The sequence below is a fragment of the Salvelinus alpinus genome, chromosome 16 (genome assembly GCF_045679555.1).
Source record: "Salvelinus alpinus chromosome 16, SLU_Salpinus.1, whole genome shotgun sequence".
NCBI lineage: Eukaryota > Metazoa > Chordata > Actinopteri > Salmoniformes > Salmonidae > Salvelinus > Salvelinus alpinus.
This window is the reverse complement of record NC_092101.1, coordinates 17,376,835-17,398,817: the sequence shown is the minus strand read 5'-3', so window position 1 is coordinate 17,398,817 and position 21,983 is coordinate 17,376,835. Positions and strand designations below refer to the sequence as shown.

The 21,983-nt window shown below is 43.2% G+C and overlaps 1 protein-coding gene across 1 annotated transcript; it reads right to left on the bottom strand.

Moving 5' to 3' along the window:
* Positions 1-1,634: 1,634 nt before the first annotated feature.
* Positions 1,635-21,454, bottom strand: LOC139541008 (hydroxysteroid 11-beta-dehydrogenase 1-like protein). The gene is made up of 6 exons (XM_071345158.1): positions 21,194-21,454; positions 4,335-4,465; positions 3,376-3,579; positions 3,084-3,177; positions 2,489-2,654; positions 1,635-2,321 (listed from the first exon to the last, which is right to left on the bottom strand). Exons 1-6 carry the CDS (start codon positions 21,279-21,281, stop codon positions 2,144-2,146), a joined length of 861 nt encoding a protein of 286 aa, XP_071201259.1. The 5' UTR covers positions 21,282-21,454; the 3' UTR covers positions 1,635-2,143.
* Positions 21,455-21,983: the final 529 nt, after the last annotated feature.

Below are 21,983 nucleotides of genomic sequence, written 5' to 3'. Positions count from 1 at the left end.
GGCTCCCTAGTCTCTTGTAGGGATGGCGCCTGAGGTGCAGTATTTAAATACAGTGGACCACCAAGATGGATTACACTGAGCTGGTAAAAGGCCTGAAGGGCCGCTGGGCTGATGAACAATGACATCAGGACACAACAGGGACCTCCCCCTCCCGGCAGAATGCCACACAGCCTACTGTGACAAGCTAGGACATGGAGTGGTGGGGTAGTAGTTGGAAGGTGGGTGGTAGTGGTGGGGGGTGTCCGCTATGATTTACAATTAAAATATACTAAAGATGAAAAAAGTAAGTGAAAATACACCCTAGAGAACACTAGGCTCATTGAGTACACTAGAGTCCAGCCCAATCATACATCTCTGGGAAAGCGAGCATTAAAATAAGGATTAAACAATACCGTACTACTGAAGTATGGATTTATGCACATTACAGTACACTACAGTACTTGTATTCCATTGAGGGTATATCATGGTAGGGGGATTTGGGGAAGGCCACTCGAGCGGATATAGTGCAGGTGCATCAGTGTCAAGACCAAGAGAGTAAAAAACAGCTTCTATTACCAGGCCATCAGACTGTTGAACAGCCATCACTAGCTGTCTACCATGTGATGCACACTCACAAACACACACACACACACACACACACACACGCTCTCTCTCTCTAAGCCAACGCTGCTGTTCCATGTCATACAGACATTAAACCACTGGACACTTCCCGTTTCACACAGAGTATTTAAATACTCTATTACCGACATACAGTAGCTCGCTCTAATATATCTACTGCTGTACATATCATTCTTAGTATTTCTTGTGTAAATTCTTCCAGTGTATATATGTATTTTGGTTACTCTTACAGTGCTATTTGGGTTGTTAATTGGATTCGTCCCGAAGTTCTTGATTTCTTGTTTTTGTAATTTTACATTTTAATTATTTGTGTACTTGTTTGACATTTTACTGCATTATTAGGACCTAGTAACACAAGCATTTGCACCCACTATAACATCTGCTAAACCAATAAACTTTGATTTGAGGTTAAAAGAAATCATGCCAGATTTACTATGAGCATGTTTGAATCTAAAATGCCTCATGTCTAAATTCTGCTTAATTTCTTAGCAGCCACTGCCCTCGAGTGGTTGGCATGGGGATTGTTCATTGAGGCAATAAAAAAGGTATCCTGGTGGAGTCTGATCATGCTATGACGCATAGAAACTAAACGTGGGTGCAGCAGTCAGTCTGCTTGATCAGGCTATAAAAAGGTACTACACACTACCTGACATTAACCTTAACCTACCCTTATTGATTACCAGTGTTGGGGAAGCTACTCTGAAAATATAGTTTACCAAGCTACCAATTCCTTCACACTAGAAGAAGTTAAGGTACACTAAAGCTAAGCTTAAGAAAATATAGTTTACTGAAATTTGAAAAAGTAGATCACTACATCCAAACTACTTTGCGATAAATTATCATATGTAAATCTGAAATGTCCTAGACTACAAATTTCAAGAACAGATCACTCTAGAGTCAGATGTTAAGAATTGATAATATAGCCTATTAAACACAAAAAGTGAGAATTAGGCACACAAAAAGGGTTTCAAGTGAGAATTGGGCAGGTATGATGCTGAGAAAGAATTCTTGCCTAATTCACCCATATTTTATTTATTTTTGCAAAAACAGTAGTGTGTAGTTAGCAACATCGCTACATGGCAAAAAAAAGTTATTTACTACTACAAACACTACCAATATTTGAATTTCGTTCAACTCCCACCAAGCTACTGCAAAATGTAATTAAATAACTAGTTGACCTACATGTATGTAGTTCACTACTCCCCAGTACTGTTGATTACATGTGGATATCATTCAAAAGCAATGAGAGAGGTGTTGGACTAAGTTCAAATTGTGACATAAACATGCAGAAATGTACCACAGAAAAGCAACCAATTATACAAAGAAGAAGACCAACAAGTAACACAGTTTTACATGAAAATCTTAATATATACTGAAATGTTTATCTTTTAAAGAACTGTGTTTAAATTATCAATGTCAGAGAAGTTGGCTGTAACAGCATTTTTTTAAATCAACAAATAAGTGTAACCCAAAAAGGGAAAAATGTAAAAGCGATATTATCATAATGTATATTTCAAGCAAATGGTTAATATTTATACAAGTTACGTAAAGACATGTCCCTGAAGTAGGGGGACCAGTCTCTGATGAGACAGCCATAGTACCAGAACCAGGGATAGTAAGACTCTGTCTGTTGCGTGGCTCCAGAAGTGATGATGTGCAGAGCCGCCTCACTGGCCGGCCAGGCTTGGATGTTGGTGATGCCCCTGTAATACAAACAAAGGTGACTATTTGAAACGTGTCCAAGGATAATTGTATTTGCATGTAACAACCATCAATCAGGTCAATCATTAAATCATTGACTGTATTCCAGGTTTAAGTTTACATAATGTAATATTAAACTTGACTGAACTTGGTATCAAAAATAGCTCACCTGACTTTCTCCATAGCTGAGTCTGTATCGATCAGGCCCAGGATGCAGATGGTGATGGACACGTTGCTCCTCTGCATGGCAAGCTCATGCTGCAACGTCCCAAAGAAGCCGTTCAGGGCAAACTTGGTGGACGTGTAGGGAGCCACAAACGGACTGCTCATTTTTCCTGAAGGACCAAAACACTAGCCAATCATAGGTTTGGGGTCACTTAATGGTGCATTTCCATATAGGATTTACTCCAGTGTTTTACCCAAAAGCATCAGACTTTTGTGTTTCCATCTACACGGGCCAGCACCCGTGTCTCACTGGGTCATGGCTCCGGTGGATCTGCTCTCACTTGGTGCCAAAGCCAGGCCACCGGTACTTTTTAGCTGGCATTTACATAACAATGGCTAACTGTGGACATCAACACCTTCTCATAAAGTAAATGTTTCGATGATGCAGAGATGGTTGATTCTGCTCCTCACTCAGCCCTGGCTATGGAAACACAATTCCACTAGCATAACATAAGGGTGTATACACTAGTGTAACACTGGTGTTACAGTCGAAAAGCAGCATTAGAACACTTTGTGTAGAGAGAAGAGCTCTCATTTACCTAACAAGGAGGAGACGACCACAATGGAACCCTTACTCTGCTCAAGGGTAGGCAGAGCTGTCTTCGCCATCTGCAGATAGCTGAGGAAATTCACCTGTGAAAAAGAAATGAAGCAGGTAGAAAGTTAGTCCCGTGTGGCTCCATTGGTAGAGCATGGCGCATGCAACACCAGGGTTGTGGGGTTGAGGGGGGGGGCAGTATGAAAACGTATGCACTCACCACTGTAAGGTGCTCTGGATAAGAGCATAGTGGTATATGTGATATAGCAGTACTTGTGATTAAGTTACCCCACCTGCATTAACCATCTAGTGTGTTCCACATCTCCATCCCACATAGTGAATGGGCTGGGTCCTAAGTGATTCAGCACCAGGTAGTCCAGTCCTCCCAGCTTGTCCACAGCAAACTTCACCACTCTCTCTGGGTCAGACGGATTGGCCATGTCTGCTGCTATGTATAGAGCTTTCGGGGCCCCCAACACCTGGCATTTCTCTGATACCTGCAATACAAGTGAATGTTTGCATAAGGGTAACATAATCATGAAAAACATTAAGTAATCAAGTTTTATTAACGTACTGTATGTACAGGATACACATGGTATACCGTCCAATGAAATGCTTACTTGCAGGTTCGTTCTCGACAATGCAATAAGAAATAATAAAAGATAAGAATACAAACAAAGTAAATGGCTCAGGAGAATAGAATAAACAGTTTAGCAGAAGTATAATATAGGAAGGCAACATTTATAGTCCAATATTTACACGTATCAGGGAAGGGGGGAATTGGGGGCAAGTGTTTCAATTGTGTAGCATTAGCAATAGTAAATAAGAGTCTGGTAGCAGCAGTTGTGATGTGTGCATAGCATGAACGTGTATGATAGTGTGTGTATGTCTGTGTGGATGTGTGCGTGAGTGAGTGCATGTGTGCTAAGGAGTGGAGAGTCAGTGCAGGTGGTCAGTCCAGTTCAAGTGTTCAGCCTACTGATGGCTTGTAGATACAAACTGTCTCTGAGCCTAGTGGTAACAGAACTCATGCTCTAATACCGTCTACCCGACGGTACCAGGGTGAGCAGCTCGTGGCTGGGGTGTGTGGGGTCCATGATGAGGGTGCAAGACTTCCTCAGGCACCGTTTCGAGTATATGTACTGGGCCGTCTTCACCACCCACTGGAGGGCATTGTCATAGAGTTAAGTAGGAGAACTAATGGCTAGAGACATAGACATTGACGAAAACACCTAATTGAAGTGTTACTGACCTGCTGTAGAACCTTTTCCCTCCTGGCTGTAATAACCACCTGGGCACCAAAGCCGGCGAGGTGATATGCCATTTGTTCACCTATTCCCGCACTGGCACCAGTCACCAGGACCCGGGCACCCTTTAACGACTCTGAAAACCAGCCATATTGAAAGTCATTACAGTAGTCATTACTTCTTACATTATAGTTTGTCTAAATGCAATTCAAAAGGGAAAAACCAAGACAAGGGGATAGAATGGGGACTGTTTAATGTCGATGTAAGGCCGATCAAGAAAACGTGCAACTGATGTGGTGTAAAGTATGTGCTGAATCCTAGACCTGATGGACACATTCCTGGCATCCAACTATCATGACGATATGGATCTTTATGTCTGTCTAGGACTTAGTGTGTAATAATGTACAATGTGGAATCTTTACAGGCACGTGCACAGATAGGAGTCACCCTGTGCCCAGCACATGCCTCTTTGCCCTCCCACTTGCCAAGTGCCGTTTTGGTTGGGGGTATAATATATACAGTGCATTCGGAAATAATTCAGACCCTTCACTTTTTCCACATTATGTTACGTTACAGCCTATTTCTATAATGGATTAAATAGTTTTTCCCTCATCAATCTACACACAATACCCCATTAAGACAAAGCAAAAACAAGTTATAGATTTTTTTGCCAAAAATTATAAAAATACATGAAATATTACATTTACATTATTTACATAAGTATTCAGACCCTTTACTCAGTACTTTGTTGAAGCACCTTTGGCAGCTATTACAGCCTCAAGTCTTCTTGGGGTATGATGCTACAAGCTTGGCACACCTGTATTTGGGGAGTTTCTCCCATTCTTCTCTGCAGATCCTATCAAGCTCTGTCAGGTTGGATGGGGAGCGTCGCTGCACAGCTATTTTTCAAATCAAATACAATTTTATTGGTCACATACACGAGTTTAGCAGATGTTATTGCGGGTGTAGCGCAATGCTTGTGTTTCTAGTGTAGCTCAAACAGTGCAGTAATATCTAACAAGCAATATCTAACAACTTCACAACAATACACACAATACACACAAATATAAGTAAAATAATTGAATTATGAACAAATAAATATTTGGACGAGCAATGTCAGAGCGGCATAGACTAAGATACAGTAGAATAGAATAGAATACAGTATATACATATGAGATGAGTAATGCAAAATATGTAAACATTATTAAAGTGACTAGTGTCCCATTATTAAAGTTACCAGAAATTTCAAGTCTATGTATATAGGAAAGCAGCCTCTAATGTGCTAGTGATGGCTATTTAACAGTCTGATGGCCTTGAGATAGAAGCCCTTTTTCAGTCTCTTGGTCCCAGCTTTGATGCACCTGTGCTGACCTCGCCTTCTGGATGATAGCGGGGTAAACAGGCAGTGGTTCGGGTGGTTGTTGTCCTTTATGAACTTTTTGGCCTTCCTGTGACATCGGGTGCTGTAGGTGTCCTGAAGGGTAGGTAGTTTGCCCCCGTTGGGCTGACTGCACCACCCTCTGGAGAGCCCTGCGGTTTGCGGCCGGTGCAGTTGCCGTACCAGGTGGTGATACAGCCCGACAGGATGCTCTCAATTGTGCATCTGTAAAAGTTTGTGAGGGTTTTAGGTGGTATGCCACATTTTGTCAGCCTCCTGAGGTTGACGAGGTGCTGTTGCGCCTTCATCACCACACTGTCTGTGTGGGTGGATCATTTCAGTTTGTCAGTGATGTGTACGCCAAGGAACTTGAAGCTTTCCACCTTCTCCACATCGGTCCCGTCGATGTGGATAGGGGGGTGCTCCCTTTGCTGTTTCCTGAAGTCCACAATCATCTCCTTTGTTTTGTTCACGTTGAGTGAGAGGTTATTTTCCTTGCACCACACTCCCAGAGTCTCGTCATTGTTGGTAATCAAGTCTACTACTGTTGTGTCGTCTGCAAACTTGATGATTGATCTGGAGGCGTGTGTGGCCACGCAGTCATGGGTGAACAGGGAGCACAGGAGGGGGCTGAGCACGCAACTTTGTGGAGGTGTTGTTTCCTACCTTCACCAACTGGGGGGCGGCCCCTCAGGAAGTCCAGGACCCAGTTACACAGGGCCTCAAGGTTAATGATGAGCTTGGAGGGTACTATGATGTTGAATGCTCAGCTACCGGTCAATGAACAGCATTCTTGCATAGGTATTTCTCTTGTCCAGATGGGATAGGGAAGTGTGCAGTGCGATGGCGATTGCATCGTCTGTTGATCTATTGGGCCGGTAAGCATATTGAAGTGGGTCTAGGGTGTCAGATAAGGTGGAAGTGATATTATCCTTGACTAGTCTCTCAAAGCACCTCATGATGACAGAAGTGAGTGCTACGGGGCAATAGTCATTTAGTTCAGTTACTTTTGCTTTCTTGGGAACAGGAACAATGGTGGCCATCTTGAAGCTTGTGGGTCAGCAGACTGGAATAGGGAGAGACTGAATATGTCCGTAAACACTTCAGCCAGCTGGTCTGCGCATGCTCTGACGACGCGGCTAGGGATGCCGTCTGGGCCGGCAGCCATGCGAGGGTTAACATGCTTAAATGTCTTACTCACGTCTGCCATGGAGAAGGAGAGTCCACAGTCCTTGGTAGCGGGCCACGTTGGTGGCACTGTGTTATCCTCAAACTGGTAAAGAAGGTGTTTAGATTTAAGAAGTTAAGAAGTCGGTGTCTGTGACGTGGCTGCTTTTCCCTTTGTAGTCCGTGATTGTCTGTAGACCCTGCCACATAGGGTACGTCTCATGTCTGAGCAGCTGAATTGTGACTCCAGTTTTGAATGTTTGATTGCCTTATGGAGGGAATAACTACACTGTTTGCATTCGGCCATATTCCCAGTCACCTTACAGTGGTTAAATGGTCCGCGTGATCAAAACAATCTTGAAGCGTGGATTCCAATTGGTCAGACCAGCGATGAATAGTCCTTAGCACGGGTACCTCCTGTTTGAGTTTCTGCCTATAGGAAGGGAGGAGCAAAATGGAGTCATTATCAGGTTTGCCAAAGGGAGGATGGAGGAGGGCCTTGAAGGCATCCCGGAAGTTGGAGTAGCAGTGGTCGATTGTTTTAGAACTTTGGTAGCATTTTCAAGTTTCTCCAGAGATGTTCGATCGGGTTCGAGTCCGGGCTCTGGCTAGGCCGCTCAAGGACATTCAGAAACTTGTCCCGAAGTCACTCCTGCGTTGTCTTGGCTATGTGCCTATGGTAATTTTCCTGCTGGAAGGTGAACCTTCGCCAGTCTGAGGTCCTGAGCACTCTGGAGAAGATTTTATTCAAGGATCTCTGTACTTTGCTCCGTTCATATTTTCCTCAATCCTGACTAGTCTCCCAGTCCCTGCCACTGAAAAACATCCCCACAGCATGACACTGCCACCATGCAACACCGTAGTGATGGTGACAGGTTTCCTCCAGTTTCTTGGTTTCATCAGACAAGAGAATCTTGTTTCTCATGGTCTGAGAGTCCTTTAGGTGCCTTTTGGCAAACTCCAAGCTGGCTGTCATGTGCCTTTTACAGAGGAGTGGCTTCCGTCTGGCCACTCTACCATAAATGCCTGATTGGTGGAGTGCTGCAGAGATGGTTGTCCTTCTGGAAGGTTCTCCCATCTCCACAGAGGAACTCTGGAGCTCTGTCAGAGTGACCATCGGTTTCTTGGTCACTTCCCCGACCAAGGCTCTTCCCCCCCGATTGCTCAGTTTTGCCGGGCGGCCAGCTCTAGGAAGAGTCTAGGTGGTTCCAAACATCTTCCATTTAAGAATGATGGAGGCCACTGTGTTCTTGGCAACCTTCAATGCTGCAGACATTTCTTGGTACCCTTCCCCTGATCTGTGCCTCGACACAATCCTGTCTCGGAGCCTCAGGGCTTGGTTTTTGCTCTGACATGCAATGTCAACTGTGGGACCTTATATAGACAGGTGTGTGCCTTTCCAAATCATGTCCAATCAATTGAATTCACCACATGTGGACTCCAATCAAGTTGTAGAAACATCTCAAGGATGATCAATGAAAACAGGAAGCACCTGAGCTCAATTTCGAGTCTCATAGCAAAGGGTCTGAAAACGTATCTAAATAAGGTATTCCTGTTTTTTTTTATTTTAGAACTTCGCAAAAATGTCTAAAACCCTGTTTTCGATTTGGTATTATGGGGTATTGTGTGTAGATTGAGCAAATCAAGTCAAAATTAAATCAAATGGTATTAGTCAAATGCTCCAAATACAACAGTGAAATGCTTACTTACGAGCCCCTAACCAACAATGCAGTTAAAAAAAGATTAAAAGTAACAAGTAACAATAAAAGTAACAAGTAATTAAAGAGCAGCAGTAAAATAACAATAGCGAGACTATATACGGGGGTTACCAGTACAGAGTCAATGTGAGGGGGCACTGGTTAGTTGAGGTAATATGTACATGTAGGTAGAGTTCTTAAAGTGCTATGCATAGATGATAACAACAGAGAGTAGCAGCAGTGTAAAAGACGGGGGGGGCAATGCAAATAGTCTAGGTAGCCCTTTGATTAGGTGTGCAGGAGTCTTATGGCTTGGGGGTAGAAGCTTTTTAGAAGCCTCTTGGACCTAGACTTGGTGCTCCGGTGCCACTTGCCGTGCGGTAGCAGAGAGAACAGTCTATGACTAGGGTGGATGGAGTCTTTGACAATTTCTAGGTCCTTCCTCTGACACCGCCGAGTATAGAGGTCCTGGATGGCAGGAAGCTTGGCCCCAGTGATGTACTGGGCCGTTTGCACTACCCTCTGTAAGTGCCTTGCGGTCGGAGGCCGAGCAGTTGCCATACCAGGCAGCAATGCAACCAGTCAGGATGCTCTCGATGGTGCAGCTGTAGAACCTTTTGAGGATCTGAGGACCCATGCCAAATCTTTTCAGTCTCCTGAGGGGGAATAGGTTTTGTCATGCCCTCTTCACGACTGTCTTGATGTGCTTGGACTATGTTAGTTTGTTGGTGATGTGAACACCAAGGAACTTGAAGCTCTCAACCTGCTCCACAGCAGCCCCGTCGATGAGAATAGTGGCATGCTCGGTCCTCTTTTTCCTGTAGTCCACAATCATCTCCTTTGTCTTGATCATGTTGAGGGAAAGGTTGTTGTCTTGGCACCACACGGCCAGGTCTCTGACCTCCCTATAGGCAGGCTCGTCGTTGTCGGTGACTAGGCCTACCACTGTTGTGTCATCGGCAAACTTAATGATGGTGTTGGAGTCGTGCCTGGCCATGCAGTCATGAGTGAACAGGGAGTACAGGAGGGGACTGAGCACGCACCCCTGAGGGGCCCCTGTGTTGAGGATCAGCGTGGCGGATGTGTTGTTACCTACCCTTACCACCTGGGGACGGCCCGTCAGGAAGTCCAGGATCCAGTTGCAGAGGGAGGTGTTTAGTCCCAGGATCCTTAGCTTATTGATGAGCTTTGAGGGCACTATGGTGTTGAACACTGAGCTGTAATCAATGAACAGCATTCTCACATAGGTGTTCCTTTTGTCCAGGTGGGAAAGGGCAGTGTGGAGTGCAATAGAGATTGCATCATCTGTGGATCTGTTGGGGTGGGTTTCAGGGCTTCTGGGATAATGGTGTTGATGTAAGCCATGACCAGCCTTTCGAAGCACAAGGCTACAGACGTGAGTGTCACGGGTCGGTAGTCGTTTAGGCAGGTTACCTTAGTGTTCTTGGGCACAGGCACTATGGTGGTCTGCTTAAAACATGTTTACTCGAACAGGGAGAGGTTGAAAATGTCAGTGAAGACACTTGCCAGTTGTCAGCGTGTGCTCGCAGTACATGTCCAGGTAATCTGTCTGGCCCTGCGGCCTTGTGAATGTTGACCTGTTTTCAGGTCTTACTCACATCGGCTGCGGAGAGCGTGATCACGCGGTCTTCCAGAACAGCTGGTGCTCTCATGCATGTTTCAGTGTTATTTGCATCGAAGCGAGCATAGAATTAGTTTAGCTCATCTGGTAGGCTCTCGGCTGTGCTTCACTTTGTAGTCTGTAATGGTTTGCAAGCCCTGCCACATCCGACGAGCATCAGAAACGGTTGAGTATGATTCGATCTTAGTCCTTTATTGACGCTTTGCCTGTTTGATGGTTCGTCGGAGGGCATAGCGGGATGTCTTATAAGCTTCCGGGGTTAGAATTCTGCTACTTGAAATCGTCAGCTCTAGCCTTTAGCTCAGTGCGGATGTTGCCTGTGATCCATGGCTTCTGTTTGGGGTATGTACGTACGATCACCGTGGGGATGACGTCATCGATGCAGTTATTGATGAAGCCAATGACTGATGTGGTTTACTCCTTAATTCCATCGGAGGAATCCCGGAACATATTCCAGTCAGTGCTAGTCTGTGCTTCCCTTCGCTTGTGGACTTCAGTGCACAACAGCCTTGTCATTTCCTGTCACAACTTGTGGACTTGTTTATGTGTTGCCAACGTTACTTTGCTACCTGCCAACTTTACAGTTTTTACTTTTTAATTACTTGGACGCTTTATCTGGACATGGCTCTACAGGACCTCCACCAGCCGAAGCTAAGTAGTAACATTAACATTGTGCCTTCTAATTGCAGTCGCTGCACTCATAATATACAGGAGAACGATCGCATGGTGAGGATAGCCGTGCTGCAAGCCCAGCTTCAGACGCAATCGTTAGGCAAGGGTCATTTAAGTGTAGGAAAGGATGAAACAGCGTCTTTGCCACCAACAAGTACAGATAGTAGTATAAACCCCTCACACTTCTGGAAGGAAATGCTGTAGGAATACTCAACCGGTGTCGCTCATTCAGCCAACAGAAAGCAACATGAAGCAACGAGTCGGAGTCAGAGGCCAAACCTTCTCTGGTCTCTCCTCCACCCATTACAGGGTCTGAGATGCCGAAGCCGCCCACCATTGGCTCTGACAAATTGAAAACCCTAGTCATTGGCGAATCATCCAGCGATCATACGCTGTTTACCAGGGGACAGGGCTACTGACGTTAAGGCTAATCTGAAGATGGTGCTGGCTAAGGCTAAAACTGGCGAGTGTAGAGAGTATAGGAATATTGTTATTCACGTCGGCACCAGAGATGTTAGGATGAAACAGTCAGAGGTCAACAAGCGCAACATAGCTTCAGCATGTAAATCAGCTAGAAAGATGTGTCGGCATCGAGTAATTGTCTCTGGCACCCTCCCAGTTAGGAGGAGTGATGAGCTCTACAGCAGTCTCACAACTCAATCACTGGTTGAAAACTGTTTTCTGCCCCTCCCAAAAGATAGAATTTGTAGATAATTGGCCCTCTTTCTGGGACTCACCCACAAATAGGACCAAGCCTGGCCTGCTGAGGAGTGACGGACTCCATCCTGGCTGGAGGGGTGCTCTCATCTTATCTATGAGTATAGACAGGGCTCTAACTCCTCTAGCTCCACAATGAAATAGGGTGCAGGCCAGGCAGCAGGCTGTTAGCAAGCCTGCCAGAATAGTGGGGTCTGCCATTAGCACAGTCAGTGTAGTCAGCTCAGCTATCCCCATTGAGACCGTGTCTGTGCCTCGATCTAGGTTTGGCAAAACAAAACATGGCGGTGCTCGCTTTAGCAATCTCACTGGAATAAAGACCTCCTCCATTCCTGTCATTATCCAAAGAGATTGTGATATCTCACATCTCAAAATAGGTCTACTTAACGTTAGATCCCTCACTTCCAAGGCAGTTATAGTCAATTAACTAATCACTGATCATAATCTTGATGTGATTGGCCTGACTGAAACATGGCTTAAGCCTGATGAATTTACTGTGTTAAACGAGGCCTCTCCTCCTGGTTACACTAGTGACCATATCCCCCGCACATCCCGCAAAGGTGGAGGTGTTGCTAACATTTACGATACCAAATTTCCATTTACCCCCCCAAAAATGACTGTGTTTTTGTCTTTTGAGCTTCTAGTCATGAAATCTATGCAGCCTACTCAATCACTTTTTAGAGCTACTGTTTACAGGCCTCCTGGGACATATACAGCGTTACTCACTGAGTTCCCTGAATTCCTATCGGACCTTGTAGTTATGGGCGATAATATTCAAATTTTTGGTGACTTTAATATTCAAATGGAAAAGTCCACAGACCCACTCCAAAAGGCTTTCATCGACTCAGTGGGTTTTGTCCAACATGTCTCCGGACCTACTCACTGCCACAGTCATACTCTGGACCTAGTTTTGTCCCATGGAATAAATATTGTGGATCTAACTGAGGAACTAAATTTAACCTTGCGTAATACTCTAGATGCAGTCGCAACCCTAAAAACAAAAAAACATTTGTCATAAGAAATTAGCTCCCTGGTATACAGATACCCGAGCCCTGAAGCAAGCTTCCACAAAATTGGAATGTAAATGGCGCTACACCAAACTGGAAGTCTTCCGATTAGCTTGGAAAGACAGTACCGTGCGGTATCGAAGAGCTCTCATTGCTCGATCATCCTATTTTTCCAACTTAATTGAGGAGAATAAGAGCGATACAACATTTATTTTTGATACTGTTGCAAAGCTAACTAAAAAGCAGCATTCTCCAAGAGAGGATGGCTTTCACTTCAGCAGTGATACATTCACGAACTTCATTGACGAAAAGATTACGATCATTAGAAAGCAAATTATGGACTCCTCTTTAAATCTGCATATTTCTCCAAAGATCAGTTGTCCTGAGTCTGCACAACACTGCCAGGACCTAGGATCAAGGGAGACACTCAAGTTTTGTAATACTATATCTCTTGACACCTTCAAGCTGCATACTGGACCCTATTCCAACTAAACTACTTAAAGAGCTGCTTCCTGTGCTTGGCCCTCCTATGTTGAACATAATAAATGGCTCCCTATCCACCGGCTGTGTACCAAATTCACTAAAAGTGGCAGTAATAAAGCCTCTCTTGAAAAAGCCAAACCTTGACCCAGAAAATATTTTTTAAACGAATCGACCTATATCGAATCTCCCATTCCTCTCAAAAATGTGTGAAAAAGCAGTTGCTGCCTTCCTGAAGACAAACAATGTATTCGAAACGCTTCAGTCTGGTTTTAGACCTCATCATAGCACTGAGACTGCACTCATGAAGGTGGTAAATTACCTTTTAATGGCGTCAGATCAAGGCTCTGCATCTGTCCTTGTGCTCTTAGACCTTGGTGATGCTTTTGATACCATCAATCACCACATTCTTTTGGAGAGATTGGAAACCCAAACTGGTCTACACGGACAAGTTCTGGCCTGGTTTAGGTCTTATCTATCGGAAAGATATCAGTTTCTCTCTGTGGATGTTTTGTCCTCTGAGAAATCAACTGTAAATGTCAGTGTTCCTCAAGGTTCCGTTTCAGGACCACTATTGTTTTCACTATATATTTTACCTCTTGGTGATGTCATTCGGAAACATAATGCTAACTTTCTCTGCTATGCGGACGATACACAGCTGTACATTTTGATGAAACATGGTGAAGCCCCAAAATTGCCCTCCCTGGATACCTGTATTTCAGACATAAGGAAGTGGATGGCGGCAAATGTTTTACTTTTAAACTCAGACAAAACAGAGATGCTAGTTCTAGATCCCAAGAAACAAAGAGATCTTCTGTTGGATCTGACAAATAATCTTGATCTACAGTCGTCTCAAATAAAACTGTGAAGGACCTCGGCGTTACTCTGGACCCTGATCTCTCTTTTGACGAACATATCAAAGATTGTTTCAAGGACAGCTTTTTTCCATCTACGTAAAATTGCAAAAATCTGAAACTTTCTGTCGAAAAATGATGGGGAAAAATTAATCCATGCATTTGTCACTTCTAGATTAGACTATTGCAATGGTCTACTTTCCGGCTACCAGAATAAAGCACTAAGTAAACTTCAGTTAGTGCTAAACACAGCTGCTAGAATCTTGACTAGAACCAAAAAATGTGATCATAATACTCCAGTACTAGCTTCTCTACACTGGCTTCTTGTTAAGGCTAGGGCTGATTTCAAGGTTTTACTGCTAACCTACAAAGTATTACATGGACTTGCTCCTCCCTATCTTTCCGATTTGGTCCTGCCGTACATACCTACACGTACGCTACGGTCACAAGACGCAGGCCTCCTTATTGTCCATAGAATTTCTAAGCAAACAGCTGGAAGCAGGGCTTTCTCCTATAGAGCTCCATTTTTATGGAATGGTCTGCCTATCCAAGTGAGAGACGCAGACTCGGTCTCAACCTTTAAGTCTTTATTGAAGACTCATCTCTTCAGTAGGTCCTATGATTGAGTGTAGTATGGCCCAGGGGTGTGAAGGTGAACGGAAAGGCTGATTCAGCCACGACAGAGCAACGAACCGCCCTTGCTGTCTCTGCCTGGCCAGTTCCCCTCTCTCCACTGGCATTCTCTGCCTCTAACCCTATTTCGGGGGCTGAGTCACTGGCTTACTGGTGCTCTTCCATGCTGTCCCTAGGAGGGGTGCGTTACTTGAGTGGGTTGAGTCACTTACGTGATCTTTGTCCGGGTTTCGCCTCACTCGGGTTCGTGCCGTGGGGGAGATCTTTGTGGGCTATACTCGGCCTTGTCTCAGGGTAGTTGGTGGTTTGAAGATATCCCTCTAGTGGTGTGGGGGCTGTGTTTTGGCAAAGTGGGTGGGGTTATATTCTGCCTGGTTGGCCCTGTCCGGGGTTATCCTCGGATGGGGCCACAGTGTCTCCCGACCCCTCCTGTCTCAGCCACCAGTATTTATGCTGCAATAGTTTATGTGTCGGAGGGCTAGAGTCAGTCTGTTATACCTGGAGTATTTATCCTGTCTTATCCGGTGTCCTGTGTGAATTTAAGTATGCTCCCTCTAATTCTCTCTCTCTCTAATTCTCTCTTTCTCTCTTCTCTCGGAGGACCTGAGCCCTAGGACCATGCCTCAGGACTACCTGGCCTGATGACTCCTTGCTGTCCCCAGTCCATCTGGTCATGCTGCTGCTTCAGTTTCAATTGTTCTGCCTGTGGCTATGGAACCCGCTCCGTTGTCCCGGACCTGCTGTTTTCAACTCTCTCTCTCTACCGCAGCTGCTGTCTCTAACTCTGAATGATCGGCTATGAAAAGCCAACTGACATTTACTCCTGAGGTGCTGACCTGTTGCACCCTCTACAACCTCTGTGATTATTATTATTTGACTCTGCTGGTTATCTATGAATGTTTGAACATCTTGGCCATGTACTGCTTCTACATCTGCATTGCTTGCTATTTGGGGTTATAGGCTGGGTTTCTGTATAGCACTTTGTGACATTGGCTGATGTAAAAAGGGCTTCATAAATACATTTGATTGATTGATTAATCAGTTGTCTGTGACCAGGTAAAAAAAACTCTTCAACTATTGTCTTTCTGTCTCTTTCAGTCAACTACTCTCCACATTGTATGCACTGCAGTTATAGCTAGCTGTAGCTTATGCTTTCAGTACTAGAATCATTCTCTGATTCTTTGATTGGGTGGAAAACATGTCTATTCATGCTTAGTGCTTAAAGAGTTCTGGACCAAGGCGGCATCACTTCCGTCTGTGATTGGGAGTCCCATAAGAGTCTATTTTTTGCCTTAAGTAACCTGTCTTATGTACAGCAAATGTAACATATCATGCTAATTTGATTTTCCCCCACTATTTTGTTGCATTACAGCCTTATTCTAAAATAGATTAAATACATTTTTCCCCTCATCAATGTACACACAATACCCCATAATGACAAAGCCAAAACAGGTTTTTAGACATTTTTGCAAATGTAATAAGAATAAAAAGCATAAACACCTTATTTACATAAGTACTCAGACCGTTTGCTATGAGACTTGAAATTGAGCTCAGGTGCATCCAGTTTTCATTGATCATCCTTGAGATGGTTCTACAACTTGATTGGAGTCCACCTGTGGTAAATTCAATTGATTGGACATTATTTGGAAAGGCACACACCTGTCTATATAAGGTCCTACAGTTGATGGTGCATGTCAGAGCAAAAACCAAGCCACGAGGTCGAAGAAATTGTCCGTAGAGCTCGAGACAGGATTGTGTCGAGGCACAGATCTGGGGAAGGGTACCAAAAAATGTCTGCATCATTGAAAGTCCCCAAGAACACAGTGGCCTCCATCATTCTTAAATGGAAGAAGTTTGGAACCACCAAGACCCTTTCTAGAGCTGTCCGCCTGGCCAAACTGAGCAATCGGGGGAGAAGAGCCTTGGTCAGCGAGGTGACCAAGTCACTCTGACAGAGCTCCAGAGTTGCTCTGGACAACCATCTCTGCAGCACTCCACCAATCAGGCCTTTATTGTAGAGTGGCCAGGTGGAAGCTACTCCTCATTAAAAGGCACATGACAGCCCACTTGGAGTTTGCCAAAAGGCACCTAAAGAACTCTCAGACCATGAGAAACAAGATTCTCTGGTCAGATGAAACCAAGATTGAACTCTTTGGCCTGAATGCCAAGCGTCACGTCTGGAGGAAACCTGGCACCACCTGTTTTGCAGCGGCAGGGACTGGGAGACCAGTCAGGATCAAGGGACAGATGAACGGAGCAAAGTACAGAGAGATCCTTGATGAAAACCTGCTCCAGAGCACTCATGACCTCAGACTGGGGCAAAGGTTCAACTTCCAACAGGACAACGATCCTAAGCACACAGCCAAGACAACGCAGGAGTGGCTTCGGGACAAGACTCTGAATGTCCTTGAATGGCCCAGCCAGAGCCTGGACTTGAACCCGATCGAACATCTCTGGAGAGACCTGAAAATAGCTGTGCATCAACGCTCCCCATCCAACCTGACAGAGTTTGAGAGTATCTGCAGAGAAGAATGGGAAAAACCTGTTGTTGCTTTGTCATTATAGGGTACTGTGTGTAGAATGATGAGGGAAAAAACAAGTTTAATACATTTTAGAATTAGGCTGTAAAGTAACAAAATGTTGAAAAAGTCAAGGGGTCTGAATACTTTCCAAATGCACTATATATTGAGTTAGAAGATAATTCATATTATAAAGTAATTTTTTATTACCTTTTTTCAGTTTGAGCACTTTCCCCCTGAAAGGTATGTGCACGACCCTGGATCTACATGAGTAGAAACAGTGGGAACATTCATTATGGGCCACAGAGAATTAGTACTTTAAAAATGTATGAATCAAGTTAATTGTTAGATTGTGTCAGATTTTGCTGCTTTCTGGTTATGAAACAAGCCCAAGGCTAATTTGTGGTGAGAAACAATTTTACTGCACATGAAAAGAACGTCACGCTGCTTGCATGGCGCTGATTCGGGTCACACCACCAGAGAGGAAGAAGAGAGAGGCCCAACTCAGCGGAAAATCTGTCTCCTTCCAGCAGATGGCGTTGTTCCGCCCACCAAAAAATGAGTTTTTGTATGGAGGTTCAATGAGTGTCGAACTTGGTCAACAACAAAAAATGTATTGCTTATTTCCTACGTGAGGTTTATTTAATTGAATAGAAGTGTCATAATGCATAGGTTGTAACGACTGATATAAGTAGGACACGTGACATCCCCGCAACTTTGAGAAAAAACCCTTTATGTTGGAGTTGTCTCAAGATGGCTATACATATTCACGGCATGACGCTAGTGGCATAGCATCTCTCCATTGAATACAGGCGGTTGATGTCAACAACCCTCATCGAATATTCAAAAAATTATTAAAATAATAAGATGTCTCCATCAATCCAAAGAAAGGAGAGGCGGGAGCTAGAGAGCCCACGGTGCTGCTTTGTGGACAACTCCCATTGTTAGGACGAAGTGACAAGTATCTTGTCACTACTTGTCACTATATCCATAATATTTGACTATAGTGATAGCTTACTCTATCTAGCCTGATGATCACTACTACGGGATCCACCCTAACCCAGTTATGAGTGGAACGACGTAGTAGGCTGTAGTTCTGTATCATTCCAATTTCACACAGTTGCCTCTTCTAAATCATATTCAGGCATATGGTCACCATATTACTGTATGTGTATTTTATTGTACTCTATTGCACTCAATAACCCTGAAAGTTGCATTGGAAAAGTGTTTGGGAATTCATTCACATAAGGTTGGTTATCAATGACTGCATGCATTACTCATCACTTATAACCTGTCTTGACAGGGAAGATAACCAAAACTGTTCAACCTGGTTTCACATTCTTTACATTACACCAGTATTGGTTTGGATTTAAACATGTAAGTAATGAGCAGTAGCGGTGCGGGTAAAATCACTGCGGAAGCCAAGCCAATTACAACCTACAGAGCATTCAGAAAGTTTTCACACCCCTTGACTTTTACCACATTTTGTTACGTTACAGCCTTATTCTAAAATAGATTAAATAATGTGCAGCGACGCTCCCCATTCAACCTGAATGAACTTGAGAGGATCTGCACAGAAGAATGGAAGAAACTCCCCAAATACAGGTGTGCCAAGCTTGTAGCGTCATACCCAAGAAGACTCGAGGATGTAATCGGTGCCAAAGGTGATTCAACAAAGTACTGAATAAAGGGTCTGAATACTTATGTAAATGTCATATTTCTGTTTATTTTATTTTATACATTTGCAAACTTCTAAAACCCTGTTTTTGCTTTGTCATTATGGGGTATTGTGTGTAGATTGATGAGGGAAAACAATTTAATCAATTTTAGAATAAGGCAGCAACGTAACAAAATGTGGAAAAAGTTTAGGGATATGAATACTTTTCGAATGCACTGTATGTGTTGTGATAATTGCGTTGTTTGCTCTAAAAGCTTAATTTATACGCCCTTTTTACCGTGATATATAGGTCTTAAGACAGAGACAGTAAGAAGACAGTGGCAGAATAAATTCAACCCCACATTTGTTTTTTCACAAAACCGGATAACAACCTCTGTCCAGTCCAGAAAGCAATTTGCATGTACAGTAACAGACAGTTACATGACCTACAGCGTGGTCAAGCAAGTTAATGTTTGCGACATTTTCAGACCACTCTATTGATTTAGAACCACAGAGAGTTACCGCAAGTCACGCAAAGAAAACAGGCGCTGCCTCCACTATTCCAGCACCATTTCAACATCATCAAATCTCCTCTGCTTAGTATAGTACAGTGACAACTAAAATATACCAAAAACGATTTAGTCCAATCAACGTAAGCTAAATATGACGTGGCTGTCCATGGTTCTGATTTCTGTGTGTGTGTGTGTGTTTGTGTGCGCGTTCGTGCAAGTAGAAAAACATGTTGACTCACCCTACTAGCCAATGCCATGCTGCTCTCTTTCATGTTGACGAAATGGTCTATCACTTTGTCATGCAGTACACTCTTTTATTTTTTGTTGTCCTAGGCTACCTGGCTAAAATGCTTGCTCGCTAAACTAACTTCCATTCATGGGCAACGTTAGCTAGTTTAACATCAGCCTTCTACATCTAGCTACATATTGAACTTCCATCCTCTCAGGCCAGGGGTACAACAATATAGGAATTAATGGATGGATTAGAATAAGTTTTAATCATTGACCAGTACGGAGAATTAAACAAAACCAGACGTTAAAAAAAGTCCAAATCCCTATCTCCATCCATGGCTAATTTAGGAAAGGGACAATTTTAGCTACCTGAGGACAACAACACAAGGAGATGCAACAATTCAAGTTTTTCTGTCAATGACCTATGATCTCAACGGGATTTGATAGGAGTGATGCCAAATCCACCTTTTCTTGGTGCGCCAGGACCATTCACAGTTGAGCTCGCTAGATCAACGCAGATTGGTACATCTTTTTTATATTTTTTGTTGTCAAGGGATACCAAATGCTCGCGGACTTCCCTTGCTTTCAATGCTAAGGGCGGCAACAATGGCATACTCGTTTGGACCAGACAGCATCAGATAGATGACCTACACGTAGAGAGACAGAGGGCGCTGTTTCGCTCGCTCTGATGATTTCCCCTGTGCGATACATTCACCCTCTTGTGAATTGAAGGACAATTATGAAAGGGCTTCCCTTGGCACACATGAATACACACCACTGGTAATGAGGGGAATGTCCAATGTACTTATAAAAAAGCTTCTCGCAAATGATATACAATTTAAACAAAACTTTGCAGCAAGGCATTTCAAAACCAAAATCATATTACCTAAAATGTATTAGATTCACTTTGAAACAGTGGTACTTCATGAACTGGATCATCATTCAATCCAATTTGATCATGTGAGGATATCATATGATCTAAAAACAGAAGGTCCTCTTATACGGTCACTATCACAAGAGACTCACCATCAGGCAATTGATAAACAATTAGACACACAATCAAGGGCTATCACGGTAACTTTTTTTACAAACCAAAGTGTGATTTCATTCAGTTTTGACAAATACAATACTGTACTTGTGGTGATGTGTGGCTTACACACATGTTAGATGTTATTTCCATTTGAACCTTTCTCTGTTCGAGGTTTAGCCCCGAACCCAACTATATCAGTTTGATTGTTTAGTTTTGTTGCCAATTAACACTTCTCTAGTATCCTTCATCTACCATAATGTTTTGGGATTTGTTTTCCATAATTAATGTGCTGGTATTTTTTTGTCTCAAAGACACAAGCCTGGTTCCATCTGTACTCATGTGACAAATTAATAAAACAGTATACTGCCTTTATGTGCAATTTCTGTGAAACTGAATTATTACGAGGATTTGAGGTTTCATAAATCAATAGCATATCATGTGTCACAACTGTCTGAAGTGCTGACAACTACCCTCTGAGGTTATACTGGTTCAGGGGCTGTCATTTTAATTTTAATTTAACCTTTATTTAACTAGGCAAGTCAGTTAAGAACAAATTCTTATTTTACAATGACGGCCTGCCTACGAATTATGTGATCATAAAATAGCCTGTAGCCAACAAAAGGTTGCACAGACCAGTCAAGGATTGTGAAGCTAAATACATATCTTACCTGGATCAAAAGTGGGTCCACTCCATTGGAAAGCAACAAAAGCTGCACCTATAACACCAGCTATTAAGAGTTTAGTAAAAGCCTTCATCTTGCGACTGCTATAACCAACTCAATGGTTTCATGCAACTACTATTTGTTGTGAGCCAAACAACTTAACAATATATTTTTTTAAATCCCCTCGTTAAATATTTAGATTTATACTCTCAGGCTTCTCTGCACTTCAGAAACTTCACGGGGAAAGCAATAACAATTCATAGACACATTTTCGTTGGTGAAAAAACGTCCTTTATAAGAGGCTTATCTCATTCAACTTGAAGCAGGCGGAGTCTTTTGTACTTGAGACAGCCTACCATTGTGCCCCAAATCCAAGTATCATAAAACCGATCCTCATACTGTATCCTTTTTTTTAGGGCGAGGTATTATTATTGTATTTGGATTCATGCAGCCAGCTAAATGATAAGAGAAATCAAGTAGGTTTCAACAACGACACAATCTGTCATTTCCATCATAAAGTGCAATAAAATTATAACATTATGATTATTATTGTTATTATTATTTACTATCAATCAATACAATGTATTTATAAAGCCCTTTTTACATCAGCAGATGTCACAAAGTCCTATACAGAAACCCAGCCTAAAACCTCAAACAGCAAGCAATGCAGATGGGGCTATTGTTATCACTTTCATTATCACTGTCATAAATATGTTTCTGATTTTATTGTGCCTGGATTATTTTTATGCATGCACTATGCATTTGTTTTCTTGTGTTCTGAAGTGGACAAAACAAA

Bases quoted from the DNA above. Each gene is read 5' to 3' on its own strand.
- LOC139541008 (XM_071345158.1), bottom strand. From the start codon at position 21,281: ATGAAGGCTTTTACTAAACTCTTAATAGCTGGTGTTATAGGTGCAGCT. The intron at 4,466-21,193 runs GTAAGATATGTA...GCTGGTTTTCAG, and splicing joins TGGACCCACTTTTGATCCAG to AGTCGTTAAAGGGTGCCCGG. The intron at 3,178-3,375 runs GTGGGGTAACTT...TCTTTTTCACAG, and splicing joins ACACTAGATGGTTAATGCAG to GTGAATTTCCTCAGCTATCT.